This window comes from Cervus canadensis, chromosome 8 (genome assembly GCF_019320065.1).
Source record: "Cervus canadensis isolate Bull #8, Minnesota chromosome 8, ASM1932006v1, whole genome shotgun sequence".
In the NCBI taxonomy this organism is placed as follows: Eukaryota; Metazoa; Chordata; class Mammalia; order Artiodactyla; family Cervidae; genus Cervus; species Cervus canadensis.
In genome coordinates, this window is record NC_057393.1 from 33,951,676 (window position 1) to 33,969,663 (window position 17,988).

Genomic DNA, 17,988 nt, shown 5'->3' on the forward strand with positions numbered 1-17,988 from the left:
TTATTACATTTAGATGCTAATTTAAATGTGTTGTGTTCTTATCTTAGGAATATGGACATCGCGGTCTTTCCAGATTGGGTTGTTATTAGATGTGGTTAGTTCCCCAGCCTCCACACTGAGCCGTACTCCTCTGCTACTGCAGAAGCTTTGGAGGGAAGCTCCTGTCTCTGAGAACCTTCTTGCTGACATCCATGTTGAAAACTAAGTAACATTGGGTGTCCTGATTGAGTTTTATATGTGCTCAGCTCTTAAGAGGGGGACTTCTCTCCAGGCTGCTGTTGTGTAGCACCAGTTTCTTTTTTAAAGTTATACTTGGCATATGTGGTGTGGCAAATGTTTTAGGTTCACGTTCCATCTCTACCCTTTATTAACTGGGCAGGGAGGTCGGTATCAGGTTAGTTAGTTAAGTCGCTCAGTCGTGTCCGACTCTTTGCGACCCCGTGGACTGTACCACACCAGGCTCCTCCATCCATGGGATTCTCCAGGTATCAGGTAATTCAGCTGAAATATTTCTGTTCAAAGCATCTTATGAAGATCAAGTGAGCTAACTGGGTGGGAAATATTTGGCACAAAAGAACCAGTGAAATATTTCCTCAATCAATCTTATCTTGTTAGTTATATGCTGCTGCTGCTGCTAAGTCGTGTCAGTCGTGTCCGACTCTGTGCAACCCCATGGACAGCAGCCCACCAGGTTCCCCCGTCCCTGGGATTCTCCAGGCAAGAACACTGGAGTGGGTTGTCATCTCCTTCTCCAATGCATGAAAGTGAAAAGTGAAAGTGAAGTCGCTCAGTCGTGTCTGACTCTTAGCGACCCCATGGACCGCGTCCTACCAGGCTCCTCCGTCCATGGGATTTTCCAGGCAAGAGTACTGGAGTGGGTTGCCATTGCCTTCTCCGAGTTATACGCTAGTTGTATTTTATTATTAAATTCAGCTTCTTAAATATTAGGAACTATTTATTAACTACGTTGGGCTTCCCAGGTTGTGCTAATGGTAAAGAACCCGCCTGCCAATGCAGGAGATTCAAGAGAGGTGATTTTGAATCTGGGTTGGGCAGATTTACTGGAGGAGGGCATGGCAACCCACTCCAGTATTCTTGCTTGGAGAATCCCTTGGACAGAGGAACCTGGCCGGCTATAGTCCATGGGATCACAAAGAGTCAGACACGACTGAAGTGACTTAGCATGCATGTATTATCTAAATTAATTGATTAAATGTTATTCAAAATAAGTATCCAGATATATACCTGAAATAAATGTTATTGATGTACTTGATAGCAATAAAGGACATTCTAGAACTATTTTCCATACAACTTTTTGGGTAATTTTCATCATTGCTATTGTTTGCACTTAATTTTTGTACACAGAATTCACTTTTAGTCTTCATATTTATTTGGTCCATACTGGTCTTGGGCAGTATATTCAGGAGGTGCTTCTGATAAAAACCCATGCCGTCTTTGTAAGAAATGAGAAGTCTTAGTGCCTCACTTGATGATTTTTACCTCATGCTTAATAGACTTCATACTTTTATTTGTCCTTAGCTGGACTGATCAAGCTTTCTTCATTTCATTTTGCTTTTCTTCTATTAAAAGGAAAGATATTTCATTTTAAGTGTATTTTAAACTTTCAGGCAAAATTTTTGTATTGCAATTGCTTGTATCTGTCTATATAATTAAAAATTAGAATTACTATCGACAGCCTTACTAGCATAAGACAGACCACTCTCTAAATGCTGACAACTTCCTACCCTCTATATCAGCTTGCATATTTTGTTAGAAACATCTAGAATTTTAGCCCTGTTTTCTTATGGAAAATAAGTTGATAATTTCTTTAATCTGTGCTATGACATTATCAATCATTATTTAGACTCAAAAGTTTTGCTTGCCTTTTGTACACCATTAATTTTGTGTCTCACTTTCTCCCCTTTTGGGGATGTGTTTTCATTTTCTTGGAGTTTTTCCTCAGGTAATTATATCAGAAATGATTTCAAGATTATAAAAGTCTGAATGTTCACATGTCGAAAAATGTCTATATTTTTCTTACTTATTTTATTTTTGGCTGTACCACACAGCATGAGGGACTTTAGTTCCCTGACCAGGGATTGAACCCCTGCTCCCTGCAGTGGAAGCATGGAGTCTTAATCACTAGACCACCATGGAAGGCCCCCAAATATCTATACTTTGACCTTATGGTTGAATTGAGATTATCAGGTATAGAATAACAATTTTGAAAATCATTTCTGATTGAACTTTTGAAGATTTTACTTGACTGTTTTTAATCATTTATAAGCATTGTGTTAAGGAAAGATTTATTCTAAATTGAATCTCATCTTAGTAACTTCCTTTTTCTCTTTAAAACTTTTCAGGGTTTATTTTCCCTTGATATTCTCATGTTTCACAAGATTTTAGGAGTGTGGATCTTTTCTCTGTAATCCTGTTTAGAATTTGGTGGATTCTTTGGATTTTTCATCATTGTAGGAAAAATGTATTCACTTTCCTTTGCTTATTTTTCTCTCTCTTTAAAACTCTTGTGATAAAATCACTAGGATTTCTATTAATAGAACTATTTTCCATACTACTTAACTTTGTCTAATGTTTTCATCATTATTATTTTGTACTCTATCCTTGTGGAAACCCATGTTACTACTAAATCTTACTGCTATTTAAAATAAGCGAAAATGGAACTAAATCTATTTTATTACTCAGCATACCCATTTATTAAAAAATATTTTTTGTCACCACATACTTAATTACCAAGAACTTCTCAGTTTTCTAATAACTTTTTCTTTTTCATGGCTAAAGTTATCTGATAATTTTAACTTGTGTGCTTTCAATAAGTTAAGTCCTTCAAGGATTAGTTTTCTGACTTTTAAGTTTGATGCTTATTATGTAATTGGAGGTCCTCAAATATCTTTAGAGTCTTGAAATTTTGTTCATGTCTGTGAGTTTCTAGACACTTTCAAATATTTATAGCAGTGAATGCTGGAGTGTGTTTTTTCACTTAGGTATGAACATACAATGTTTGCTCTGGCTATGTGATCCTTATGGAAATGGGTATGCAAAGAAGCGGGGTGGGTGATATACAGTCAAGGGACCTTCCACTGATGTCTTTGAGTGATTTCTTTCCTTGACTTGTTATTCCTGTTTTCTGTCTACTGTCTACTGACCAGCATCTCCTCTGGAAGTAAGTGGTGTCAGAACTCCTGGTACAAAAATAGGGCTCTGCGAGGACTAGTGGGATAGCTCTACTCTATTCTAAGATAAGACCAGCTCCCTATTCCTTTCTTTATTTGTCCTGCCCCTTTCTTCTGTCTTCACTTGGGCTTTCCATGGATTTTTATGAGAAAAAGCTCTAAGAGAGTGCTTCTGTTTCTGCTCATATGATGAGCTGAGATGCTCTCATCATTTGTTGTGATTTTGAATTCCAGTCCTTTGAAACTCTGATAGCTTCAATTTTACTACTAAAATATGGGCATCTCTGAGAAAGTGAATTATTTTCAGTTGAAATTTCCATTGAAACTGACATGTTTATCAATACTAATGTAACCTTTTGTTTAAATATCTATTGACAAGCCAAAGTGCACTGATGATAAAGCAGTATTTATTTAAAAGTTCAAAGACTTATTGCATGTTTGGTGATAAGCTGGAACTTTGTTTGTTTGTTTTTTTCTTTGCACTTAGTTTTTATAAAATGTTTGGATTCTAAGCTTTCAGTTGCCCTCACACAAAGCACACCAATGGATCTCTTTGTAGTTCTGGTGATCTGTCTTTCTATTTTGATTTTCCTTTTTCTATGGAATCAGAGGTATGCCAAAGGGAAGCTGCCACCTGGGCCCACACCTCTCCCAATTGTTGGAAATATTCTCCAGATAAATATTAAGAATGTCAGCGAATCCATAAGCAAGGCAAGTATGATTACTTTTCTTCCAGTTGTTTGTAATGAGTAAATAAGACAGTCCTATGTCTTGTCCCAGACTCCATAGTCCCAGACACCATGTTAGTTAAAAGTGGTTTTAAAGGGGAGTTCCCACTGGACACCTGGACATTATTTTATTTATTTATTTATTTATTCACTGTTATTTATTTTTATTCATTTATTTTAAAAATATTTATTTTTGGCTGTGCTGGGTGTTCATCACTGTGTACAGGCTTTCTCTCATTGTGGCGAGCAGAAACTACATTCTAGTTGCAGTGTGCGGGCTTCTCCTGCCATGACTTCTCTTGTTGCAACAGACAGACTCTGTGGCTCATAGGCTTTAGTAGTTGCTCCTCACAGTCTCCAGAGTGTAGGCTAACTAGCTGTGGTACTCAGGCTTTTTCCCTGCAGCAAGTGGGGTTTTCCCAGACCAGGGATCAAACCAGCATCCCTTGCATTGTGAGGCAGATTCTTAACCACTGGATTACCAGGGGAACCCTGTTAATTTATTTTCAATTGAGCTAGAGTTGATTTACAATATTATGTTAGTTTCAAGTGAGAAAATAGAAAATTTTATAGATTATGCTCCTTTGAAATTTATTATAAAATATAGGCTGTATTCCCTGTGCTGAACAATTTATCCTTGTAGTTTATTTGTTTTATGCATAGCAGCCTATAGTTTTTAATCCCCTACCTCTCATTTCCCCTTCCATTCTTCTTGTTTCCCACTGGTAACCACTAGTTTGTTCTCTATGTATGTGAGCCTGTTTATATTCTGTTCAGTTAATTCATTTTTTAAAAAAAAATATTCCACATATAAATGATAACATAGAGTATTTGTCTTTCTCTGTCTGACTTACTTCACTAAGTGTAATGCCCTCCAGATTTGTTTATGTTATTGCAAGTGGCAAAATTTCATTCTCTTTTGTGGTAAAGATGATAAAGAATCTGCCCACAATGTGGGAGACCTGGGTTCGATTTCTGGGTTGAGAAAGATCCCCTGGTGAAAGGAGTGGCTACCCACTTCAGAATTCTTGCCTGGAGAATTCCATGGACAGAGGAGCCTGGTGGGCTACAATCTAGGGGGTTGCAAAGACTCGGACAGAGCTTGGTGACTAACACTTTCACTTCACTAGTAGGCAGATCCAAAAATATATGCTATGATACATGTCAAAGAGTATACTGCCTATGTTTTCTTCTAGGAGTTTTATGGTTTCTGGTCTTACATTTAAGTCCTCAACTCTTTTTGAGTTAAGTTTTGTATATAGTATGAGAAAATATTTTCTTTCTGTGTTGTTCAGTCACTGAGTTGTGTCTGACTCTTTGCGACCCACAGACTGCAGAATGCCAGGCTACTCTGTCCTCCACTATCTCTTGGGGTTTGCTCAAACTCATGTCCATTGAGGCAGTGATGCTATCTAACCATCTTACCCTCTGCCACCCGCTTCTCCTTTGTCTTCAGTCTTTCCCAGCATCAGGGTCTTTTCCAATGAGTTGGCTCTTCCCATCAGGTTGCCAAAGTATTGGAGCTTCAGCTTGATCAACAGTCCTTCCAATGAATATTCAGGACTGATTTCCTTTAGGATGGACTGGTTGGATTTCCTTGCAGTCCCAGGGACTCTCAAGAGTCTTCTCCAACACCACAGTTCAAAGGCATCAGTTCTTCAGTCTTCAGCCTTCTTTATGGTTCACCTCTCACATCTGTACATGACTACTAGAAAAACCATAGCTTTGACTAGATGGACCTTTGCCAGCAAAGTGATGTCTCTGCTTCTTGATATGCTGTCTAGGTTTGTCATAGCTTTTCTTCCAAGGAGGAAACACCTTTTAATTTCATGGCTGCAGTCACTGTCCACAGTGATTTTGGAACCCAAGAAAATAAAATCTGTCACTGCTTCCACTTTCCCCCTTTTGTTTGCCATGAAAAAATGGGATGGAATGCCATGATCTTAGTTTTTTGAATGCTGAGTTTTAAGTTAGTTTTTCACTTTTCTCTTTCACCCTTCTATAGTTCCTCTTTGCTTTCTGCCATTAGATTGGTATCATCTGCATATCTGAGCTTGTTGATAGTTCTGCTGGTAATCTTGATGCCAATTTGTGATTCATCCAGCCCAGCATTTCATATGATGTACTCTGCATCTAAGTTAAGATATACTCTGCATATAAGCAGGTGACAGTATACAGCCTTGTTGTACTCCTTTCCCACTTTTGAACCAGTCAATTGTTCCATTCCAATTTCTAACTCTTGCATCTTTACCCGCATACAGGTTTCACAGGAGACAGGTAAGGAGGTCTGGTACTCCCATCTCTTCAAAATTTTTCACAGTTTTTTGTGATCCATACTGTAAAAGGATTTAGTGTAGTCAATGAAGCAGAAGTAGATATTTTTCTGGAATTCCCTTGCTTTCTCCTAGAAGAGGATGAGATGGTTGCATGGCATTACTGACTGAATGGACAAGAGTTTGAGTAAACTCCAGGAGTTAGTGATGGACAGGAAGGCCTGGCATGCTGCAGGCCATGGGGTCACAAAGAGTCGGACATGACTGAGCGACTGAACTGAACAGATCTTGCTTTCTCTATGATCCAATGAATGTTGGTAATTTGATCTCTGGTTCCTCTGCCTTTTCTAAACCCAGCTTTTGCATCTGGAAGGTCTTGATTCATGTACTGCTGAAGCCTATCTAAGATTTTGGGCATAACCTTACTAGCATGTGAAATATTTTAATTTATTTCTTTATGTGTAGCTGTCTAGTTTTCCTCACACCACTTATTGAAGAAATTGCCTTTTTCCCACTGTATATTTTAGTGTCCTTTTTCATGGATTCGTTGTTCATATAAGTGTGGGTTTTTTTCTGGGCTATATGTTCTGCTCTATAGACCTGTGTCCATTTTTGTGCCAGTATAATTGTTTTGGTTACTGTAACTTTGTACTGTAGTCTGACATCAGGGAGTATGATACTTTCAGTTCTGTCCTTTCGTTGGATATCTTTGCCTACTTGAGATCTTTTGTGTTTCCATACAAATTTTAGAATTACTTGATGTATTACTTTGAAAATTACACTTGTATTTTGATAGGATTTGCTTTGAATCTGTTGATTTCCTTGGGTAACATGTAATATGTTCATTTTAACAATATTAACTTACCCTGTCCATGAGCATGTTATGTCTTTCCATCCATTTGTATTGTCTTTTTTTTTTAAAAATCAGCATCTTATAGTTTTCTGAGTACATGTCTTTTAATTCTGTGATTAATTAGATTTATTGCTTGGAATTTTATTCTCTTCTGTGTGATGATAAGTGGGATTGCTTTATTAATTTCTCTTTCTGATAGTTTGTTCTTATTGTTTAGAAATGGAACAGATTTCTGTATGTTAATTTTTTTATCCTACAACTTTTCCAAATTCACTGATGAGCTCTAGAAGACTTTTGTTGGGATCTTTAGAATTTGGGACAGCAAGGAGATCCAATCAGTCCTGAGTATTCCTTGGAAGGACTGATGCTGAAGCTGAAACTCCAGTACTTTGGCCACCTGAAGTGAAGAACTGACTCATTTGAAAAGACCTGATGCTGGGAAAGATCGAAGGTGGGGCGAGAAGGGGATGACAGAGGATGAGATGGTTGGATGGCATCACTGACTCAATGGATATGAGTTTAAGTAAACTCCAGGAGTTGGTGATGGACAGAGAGTCCTGGAGTGCTGCAGGCTATGGGGTCGCAAAGAGTGGAACACGACTGAGCGACTGAACTGAACTTAGAATTTTGTATGCATAGTATTGTGTTATCTACAAATAAGGACAGTTTTACTTCATTCTTTTCAAATCCTTTTATTTCTCTTTCTTTGACTGCTATGGCTTTGATTTCCAATATGATATTTTGAGTAAAACTGGCAAGAGTGAGCATCTTTGTCTTGTTCTTGATTTTAGAGAAAATGCTTTCAGTTTTTCACTGTCAAGTATGATGATATTAGCTGTGGACTTATTATATACGTGATTTTTAAATTATGTTGAAGTATGTTGCCTCTATACCTACTTTGTGGAGAATTTTTAATCCTAAATGGATATTGGATTTTATAGAAAACTTTTCTACATCTATTGAGTTACCATATTATTTTTATTTATTAATGTGGTATATCACATTGATCAAATTGAGAATATTGAACCATACTTTCATCCCTGGGATAAACCCCACTTCTCAATGATGTATGACACCCAGACATGATTTTAGATGGCATACAGCTAAAGGTTGCCAGAATGGAGTGAGATCAATGAGATCATTGTTGAAATTGTCAAAAGTAGGAATTCTCTGTCCATGTTGTGATCTATGTGTCCTTTATAGCATTTTTTTTTTTTGGTGAATTCTAATGGCAATGAAATTGCTTTAATTTTTAAAAACTGTATAGTTACAGAGTGACAACCCCAAAATTTTCCTGAAAGAATACATTGATTTGAAATCAAGGAAATAACCAAGTTTCAAGAGATTTCACAGCTTCTGTTGCATTTGCTCAATGAATGAATAACTGTTCTATAGCTCTTTAAATTTTGAAGGAATTATTTGAAATCTGACTTCTCTGGGAAAGGTAGTTATGAGAGCACTGCTCCTGGAAGCTCCTCCTTCTGTGTATCAGACTCTGGTTTTGAAGAGATTGTGTCAGGACCCCAGGTCATACACTTGTTAACTCACAGCCTTGGTCAAATTTTATAAATCTCTCTGAGCTTTAATTTCTATTTCTTTAAAATGTGAATAATAATTATTATGCACAAATATTAATACCTGAGTGTAACAAGTTATTGAGTGCCTATTTTCAGTAGCAGGTGTGTCAGATGCTGGGAATTTTCAAAGTGAAAGAAAGTGAAAATTTTAATCACTCAGTCATGTCTGATTCTTTTGGACCCCATAGACTGTAGCCCACCAGCCAGGCTCCTGTGTCCATGGAATTCTCCAAGCAAGAATACTGGAGTGGGTAGCTCTTCCCTTCTCCAGGGGATCTTCCCAACCCAGGGACTGATCCTAGGTCTCCCACATTGCAGGCAGGTTCTTTAGCTATACGAGCAGTGAATTAAAAAAAAAAAAAAAAGTCAGCGGTATGGAATTTACAGTCTAAATGGTAAGCATGTATTTATGAAACAATCATGCAAATAAGTGTATTATTACAAACCATGTAATAGGAACACAGTAGAAAAAGGTGCAGCAGAAAAAGGTGATGTAGTTTAAAGGATTACAGGCAGGAGGCACAGTCAGTAAGGGTTCTCTGTGGAAGTGAAGTTGGAGCTGAGATCTGAAAAATAATTAGTCATTAACTGGATAAAATACAAGTAAATGTTTGTTCCATTTTTTTTTTTCAGTCTGGAGCAGACTTAGTTATTGGAATGTCTGAAAGAGGACCAATTTGTTTGTTGCCCAGAGAGTAGGTAAAAGCATGGTGTGAGATGAGATTAGGCAGGTAAGCAGGGACCAGAGTATGTAGATTTTACAAGGATTTTAAGAATATTGGTTTTTAGCATAAGAGCCATAGGATGTCCTTTAACATTTGCTTTGTGAAATGGGTTGCTGTATGGAGAATGAATTAGAAGGTAGCAAAAGGACTCAAACATTGGACAAGTTGAAAGAGTGAAAGTCTATATCATGTAGTACACTAAATAAGCTGCCATGACAGAAAGACCACAATAATGCAGTGACTTAAGGAAGACAGTTTATTTCTGCCTTCCACATAGAAAGCATAGAGTTAAGTGCTGCTGGGCTGCCTCTCCTCCATGAGGTCTTTCAGAGAACCAGATCTCCTCAGTCTTGTAGTTTACCATCCTGTGCTCTAAGGCTGTCACAGAGGGGTCATCTCCATGCTGTCATTTCAATCTATGGATAGGAGGAGAAATGAAAGATGCGTTGTCACCCATTTATGCCAGTGTAGAATTTGTGTACATCCCTTCTGCTTATCTCAGTTCATGAAAACTTACATCATCACACCAGGAAGATGGAAAATGTCTGTGGCTATGTCCTTGTGCATTTTGAAAGCTTAGAGGTCTCTGGTGCTAAAGATGTGAAGAATGGGTGATGGAGGGATGATTATTAGTCTGTATGTGTGAGAGATGGAGCACCTTCCTTTAAACAGAAGAAACATATCATTTATTGCCACTATATTAAGGAAGGAGCAATTATAGGTTTGGCAGAAAAAAGCTTAATAGAATAATACTAATAGAATTCATACTATGGCCTTTGTCACACAGTAGGAGCTGAATAAAGAATAACTATTGATGGTGATGATAATAATAACAGTATTCCTAATAATATAATGATAATTACCCTTGTAGTAAAGTGATGTCATATTATATTACTGGTTCTAGAAATTGAAATCTTTTATAATGGGTGAATCTTAAGAAGATTGAAAACATTTCCCACATTATCTATATTTTCTTACATTATCTACAGTTTCAGTTTTGAAATGCTCACTGTTCTTGCATCTCCTGTTTTCTCCAGCTAGCAGAAGATTATGGTCCTGTGTTCACTCTGTATTTTGGCATGAAGCCCACTGTGGTGTTGCATGGATATGAAGCAGTGAAGCAAGTCCTGATTGATCAGAGTGAGGAATTTTCTGGCAGAGGTAGTTTACCAGTGGCAGACCACATCAACCAGGGATTAGGTATGCTTCTATTTGAGAAGTGTGTGGGAATTGTAGGTTGGAAAGACTCAAATAGGCTAAGGAATTGAGAAATTATAGGTAATAGAGAAGTTTATGAAAGCATCATAAATAAACAGTTTTCTATGGATCATTAATCCATATTTAAAATTATGAAGATGACACGGTCTGAATGAAACATTAAGTGCAGTGAAAGCAAATCTTCTAATCACTAATGTTCTATTAATAAATTATGGCCAGGTAAGAAAATGAGAAAGAGACAGAGAGAAAAAGAAGGGAGGAAAATGACAATAAAGTGTCCTATTTATTGAACATTTTGCTTTCTGGCCTGAATCATGGTTGCTAAGAGGCTAGTTTTGGAAGCTTGCATATTGTATACATGGAACCAACAAAGGTTTGGAATATGTAAATTGCATTCAATTTTCTATTCTTCTTAGAAAAAAAGGCACAGCAAATTTTTTTATCCAATAGAATATAATACAAAGCATAAAGCACAAATATGCTCTGAAAAGAGGGTCATGGGGAAACACAATAAATATAAATTTGAATATTAAAGAAAATCTTTTGAAATCAAATACTTGCTCTGTCTGTCATCTGTTTTTTAATAGCTAGACCTTAAACTGTCCCATCCTTTGTGGTTCACTGAGTTCTTACAAAAATAATGCCTGAATAGGGTCACTTCATCCTTTACATTGTTCTTTAAGGTCTTATTAGACAAGCTCCCTATGAGCATTGTCTTTTCCTCTGAAATTGTCCTTGGCTCTGGAAGTCTGACAGTGAACTTTCTTGGTACAATGTAAAAAGCAGATGACAGAGCAAGTATTTGATTTAAAAAGATTTTCTTTAACATTCTGATTTATATTTATTGTGTTTCCACATGACCCTCTTATCAGAGCATATTTGTGCTTTATGGTTTGTATTATAGACCTAGCCTAGCTGTGGGGTTGTCAGAAGGGGGGGCAGGCACCTGCAGGGTAGAACACGGGGAAGACATCCATATTTCTTGGAGGAGATTAGCAAATAGAAGGAAAATGTCAAAATGGGAAGAGCTATGGCCATGTTCCTTACTTGAGGAATAGATTTTCATGAGCTTCCTTTCAATACACAAGTGCTCTTTACACCCGTCTTAAGAATTGAATCTTTTGTTGTTTCTCCTACAGTTCATTTTCAGTGCACAAATCAGCCCCCAAAACTTAACCTATAACTTGGGCTCTGTGGATTTTTAGCTGTGTCACCAAAGAGCAAGCATTTTGCTTCTGTGATTTTCAGCATCCTCATAAGTAAAATGGAGACAAAACACTTGGTTCTTAGGGTTGTTCTGAATTTTTCAGGAGCTAATGGATAAGGAAGAGTGTAGTAATATGTAAAACCAAGAGTCTTGACAGTAAGATACAAGCTGGGTTAAGAGAGGAGGAGGCAGGTGATAAAGGGCCCAATAGGAATTCCTGGGGCTGTCACTACTACATTTAATCCCTGCTTAGGTGTCCTTGTCATTTCCTGGTTTAAAGACTCTCAGCTAGAATTCATGGCAATGGGTTATTTTTCTCTGTTTTTGATTTTTGTCCTGATAGGAATTGTTTTCAGCAATGGTGAAATATGGAAGCAAACTCGGCGTTTCTCCCTCATGGTTTTGAGGAATATGGGGATGGGGAAGAGGACTATTGAACACAGAATTCAAGAGGAAGCCTTATGTTTGGTGGACGCATTAAAAAAAACCAACGGTGGGTTTTTCTTTATGTAATTAACAGTAACTGCTTGGGCAGACTAAATGATTTTACAAGTAGACTATAGAGAGATAATGGCTCAAATACAACAGAAGTTTACTTTCTGCTCACATGACAGTAGTAAGAGGTGAAGTGGTTGGCATAATGGCCTTTTCAAGCACCTGGTTTCCAGGGCCTTTGATACCTTCAGCACATGGTTGCCTTCCTGTGACACCCAGAGTTCATCTCTTTGAATGGTAGTGGGGGTGAAGGAAAGAATAAAGAAAAGTGCAATACTGTTTTTAATAGGTGAGGTATGGCAGGCATACAAAAGTTCATTCATATTCCATGGGCTGTAACTCAGTCACAAGAGTTGGGAAATGTGCTTATCTGTAAGAGGAGCTGGGAAATGTGCTTAATCCCAATAAGACTGAAATAAAATTAGTGGTTCAGGTATAGATTTTGCACCAAGTCCTTCTCTGTGCATAAGGCTGTATTATAGCTCTCCTTGGGTGTGAAGGGAGGGAGCTGCAGCAGCACACATTTGCTCAGTGTACACGTGTGTGGATGCCCATGTAGGACTGGAAGAGGGGATAGGACAGAAATGGGTGAGTAGGAGACTTCACAGGGAAGGAGCAAGATCAGGATCATAAGACATAGGTGGTTTTTAACCTCAATATTTCATTTTTAAAGAACATTATTAACTTACTAAGGCTATATTTTAAGTTGTGACTCGGTATTGTGGTTTTTTACCACTGATATATGGTCATCCAGATAGGTTTCTCCCCCTTGTTTTTTGCTGCTACTGGTATAAATAATGCAATAATTACAGCTATATGGGTGATTCTGGTTTCTTCTTTTGAGTAAGTTTCTCAAGTAGACTGTCATTGCATATCATGTGGACTTTTGGTGCATATTACCTATGAATGGGTGGGAGATTTCACAGAAGCAGTGATAAGAACACAAGGTTCATCTAAATAGATTGTTCTGTACTCTTATGTTAAAATTTAACATATTAAATAAATATGTTTGCATGTTCTTTTATCATTACCATTTTTTATTATCATTATCATTATTAATAGTATAGTAGTCTATTATTTTGCAGGTACCATAGTTTATTTAACCAAGCTTTATTTATTTGTCCAGATAGATTGTTTTCAACACTTTGTCGCTAATAATATAAAAAAAACATATTAATCAGTGAATATTTCTGATTGCTTTCTAGAATAAAATTTCTGAAATGGAATTAGTAAATCAATGAATATTGAAATTTGATACATATTACTTGTAAGTGGTTTTGTCCACCTGATTTGTATTTCAAGCAGCAATTATCGTTAGCTGATAGTTTTCCCATAATTAATATGGCCTTCTCTCAGCTTCCTCACTGATGACCTCCCAGACTCTGCTTGATTCCACCTAACCATGGAGACCTCATACTCATGGGGTAGCCCAGTTTGACTGCAAAGTTCCAGAGAATAGCAAGGAGAGATAAGAAAGCCTTCTTTAGTGAATAATGCAAAGAAATGGAGGAAAAAAATTGAATGGGAAAGACTAGAGATCTCTTCAAGAAAATTAGAGATACCAACGGAACATTTCATGAAAGATGTGCACAATAAAACAGAAATGGTATGGACCTAAAAGAAGCAGAAGATATTAAGAAGAGGTGGAAAGAATACACAGAAGAACTACACAAAAAAGATCTTCAAGACCCAGATAATCACGATGGTGTGTTCACTCACCTAGAGCCAGACATCCTGGAATGTGAAGTCAAGTGGGACTTAGGAAGCATCACTACGAACAAAGCTAGTGCAGGTGATGGAATTCCAGTTGAACTATTTCAAATCCTAAAAGATGATGCTGTGAAAGTGCTGCACTCAATATGCCAGCAGGTTAGGAAAACTCAGCAGTGGCCTTAGGACTGGAAAAGGTCAGTTTTCATTCCAATCCCTAAGAAAGGCAATGCCAAAGAATGTTCAAGCTACCGCACAATTGCACATATCTCACATGCTAGCTTTGTTGATAGTGATGCTTCCTAAGGCCCATTTGACTTCACATTCCAGGATGTCTGGCTCTAGGTGAGTGTGTATGAACAAAGCTAGTGGAGGTGATGGAATTTCAGTTGAGCTATTTCAAATCCTGAAAGATGATGCTGTGAAAGAGCTGCACTCAATATGTCAGCAAACTTGGAAAACTCAGCAGTGGTCACAAGACTTGACAAAGTCAGTTTTCATTCCAATCTCAAAGAAAGGCAATGCCACAGAATGTACAAATTACCACACAATTGCACTCATCTCATACACTAGTAAAGTAATGCTCAGAATTCTCCAAGACAGGCTTCGGCAATACATAAACCATGAACTTCCAGATGTTCAAGCTGGTTTTAGAAAAGGCAGAGGAACCAGGGATCAAATTGCCAACATCTGCTGGATCATCAAAAAGCAAGAGAATTCCAGAAAAACTATCTATTTCTAGTTCAAAAAAAAAAATCTATTTCTGCTTTATTGACTAAGCCAAAGCCTTTGACTGTGTGGATCACAATAAATGTGGAAAATTCTGAGAGAGATGGGAATACCAGACTACCTGACCTGCCTCTTGAGAAACCTGTATGCAGGTCAGGAAGCAACAGTTAGAACTGGACATGGAACAACAGACTGGTTCCAAATAGGGAAAGGAGTACGTCAAGGCTGTATATTGTCACCTTGCTTATTTAACTTATATGCAGAGTACATCACAAGAAATGCTGGGCTGGAGGAATCATAAGCTGGAATCAAGATTGCTGGGAGAAATATCAATAACCTCAGATATGCAGATGACACCACCCTTATGGCAGAAAGTGAAGAAGAACTAAAGAGCCTCTTCATGAAAGTGAAAGAGGAGAGTGAAAAAGTTGGCTTAAAGCTCAGCATTCAGAAAACTGAGATTATGGGATCTGGTCCCATCACTTCAGGGCAAATAGATGGGGAAACAGTGGAAACAGTGGAAACAGTGTCAGACTTCATTTTTTTGGGCTCCAACATCACTGCAGATGGTGATTGCAGCCATGAAATTAAAAGATGCTTACTCCTTGAAAGGAGAGTTATGACCAACCTAGACAACATATTAAAAAGCAGAGACATTACTTTGACAACAAAGGTCCGTCTAGTCAAGGCTATGGTTTTTCCAGTAGTCATGAATGGATGTGAGAGTTGGACTATAAAGAAAGCTGAGCACCGAAGAATTGATGCTTTTGAACTGTGGTGTTGGAGAAGACTCTTGAAAGTCTCGTACTGCAAGGAGATCCAAGCAGTCAATCCCAAGGAAATCAGTCCTTAATATTCATTGAACAGACTGATGCTGAAGCTGAAACTCCAGTACTTCGGCCACCTGATGTGAAGAACTGACTCTCTGGAAAAGACCCTGTTGCTGGGAAGGATTGAAGGCAGGAGTAGAAGGGGACGACAGAGGATGAGATGGTTGGATGGCATCACCGACTCGATGGACATGAGTTTGAGCAAGCTCCGGAAGTTGGTGATGGACAGCAAAGCCTGGTGTGCTGCAGTCATGGGGTTGCAAAGAGTCAGACATGAATAATCGACTGAACAGAACTGAACTGAGTTTGTCACTAGTTAACTGACTGTTGCAAGTTTATTTCACATGTTATGCAGAACCTTTTCCCTGGTAACTTCTACTTTTTAATCCCTGCTAGACTTTTTCCTTTTGGAGTATAGTGTTGTGGTAGTAATGAGGCAGAGGCAGGAAGGACCTCCCATCCAAAATTTAGTTTAGCTGTTGAGGTTGGTAGTGATACACACATCTCAATAGGATATGAAAAGGTCTATTACACACATAATGAGGCTTTCTGTGGAGGGCAGGTGGCTAGAAACCAGATCCAAAAATGGCTTGAGAGAGCACAGGAAGGATGCAGTTTTGAGATTTTTATGGTCTTTTGGGGATAGATTGGGCATGAAGGTTCTCAGTGAAAAACCAGACCTTATGTGATTTAAATTTTGTTCTTGTTGCAAAGAAGTATCACTTGAGCTTTCTTTAAAGTCACCTAGTCCAGATGTCAGTAGAAGAAGAAAAGATGAGGCTTACAAATTGTCATCAGTCAAACAGGAATAAAGCTAGTCATATTCTTTATTTTGGTTGGGAAGCCTGTTTCTAATACTATAACATATTTTTAAAATATCTGAATGTAACTCCAATTTCTGTCACTGTTCTTTTCTTCTACAGAGAAAGCACACTCCAATTTTTTCCTTTTTTAAAAAAATTATTTGTTTTTAGTTGAAGGATAACTGCTTTACAATATCATGTTGGTTTCTGCCATACATCAACATGAATCAGTCATAGATATACATAGGTCCTCTCCCTCCCTCTTGAATCTCCCTTCTACCTCTCACCCCTTTCTTTTTTTTTTGAACAGTGCCTGTTCTTTTATTTTATTTTTTTCTTTCTTTTTTTTTTTATTAGTTGGAGGCTAATTACTTCACAACATTTCAGTGGGTTTTGTCATACATTGATATGAATCAGCCATAGATTTACACGTATTCCCCATGCCGATCCCCCCTCCCACCTCCCTCTCCACCCGATTCCTCTGGGTCTTCCCAGTGCACCAGGCCCGAGCACTTGTCTCATGCATCCCACCTGGGCTGGTGATCTGTTTCACCATAGATAGTATACATGCTGTTCTTTTGAAATATCCCACCCTCACATTCTCCCACAGAGTTCAAAAGTCTGTTTGTATTTCTGTGTCTCTTTTTCTGTTTTGCATATAGGGTTATCGTTACCATCTTTCTAAATTCCATATATATGTGTTAGTATGCTGTAATGTTCTTTATCTTTCTGGCTTACTTCACTCTGTATAAGGGGCTCCAGTTTCATCCATCTCATTAGAACTGATTCAAATGAATTCTTTTTAACGGCTGAGTAATATTCCATGGTGTATATGTACCACAGCTTCCTTATCCATTCATCTGCTGATGGGCATCTAGGTTGCTTCCATGTCCTGGCTATTATAAACAGTGCTGCGATGAACATTGGGTGCACGTGTCTCTTTCAGATCTGGTTTCCTCAGTGTGTATGCCCAGAAGTGGGATTGCTGGGTCATATGGCAGTTCTAGTTCCAGTTTTTTAAGAAATCTCCACACTGTTCTCCATAGCGGCTGTACTAGTTTGCATTCCCACCAACAGTGTAAGAGGGTTCCCTTTTCTCCACACCCTCTCCAGCATTTATTGCTTGTAGACTTTTGGATAGCAGCCATCCTGACTGGCGTGTAATGGTACCTCATTGTGGTTTTGATTTGCATTTCTCTGATAATGAGTGATGTTGAGCATCTTTTCATGTGTTTGTTAGCCATCTGTATGTCTTCTTTGGAGAAATGTCTGTTTAGTTCTTTGGCCCATTTTTTGATTGGGTCATTTATTTTTCTGGAATTGAGCTGCAGGAGTTGCTTGTATATTTTTGAGATTAATCCTTTGTCTGTTTCTTCATTTGCTATTATTTTCTCCAATCTGAGGGCTGTCTTTTCACCTTACTTATAGTTTCCTTTGTTGTGCAAAAGCTTTTAAGTTTCATTAGGTCCCATTTGTTTATTTTTGCTTTTATTTCCAATATTCTGGGAGGTGGGTCATAGAGGATCTTGCTGTGATTTATGTCGGAGAGTGTTTTGCCTATGTTCTCCTCTAGGAGTTTTATAGTTTCTGGTCTTACATTTAGATCTTTAATCCATTTTGAGTTTATTTTTGTGTATGGTGTTAGAAAG

At 37.9% G+C, this 17,988-nt stretch overlaps 1 protein-coding gene across 1 annotated transcript in view; it reads left to right on the top strand.

The window, feature by feature from the left end:
* The first annotated feature begins 3,698 nt into the window (after positions 1 to 3,698).
* Positions 3,699 to 17,988, top strand: part of LOC122446733 (cytochrome P450 2C31) — a 38,210-nt gene continuing 23,920 nt past the window's right edge. The window contains exons 1-3 of the mRNA XM_043477230.1: positions 3,699 to 3,902; positions 10,385 to 10,547; positions 12,116 to 12,265. Of these exons, the coding sequence (XP_043333165.1) occupies positions 3,735 to 3,902; positions 10,385 to 10,547; positions 12,116 to 12,265 (481 nt within the window). The 5' untranslated portion in view covers positions 3,699 to 3,734. The remainder of the gene's footprint in view (positions 3,903 to 10,384; positions 10,548 to 12,115; positions 12,266 to 17,988) is intronic.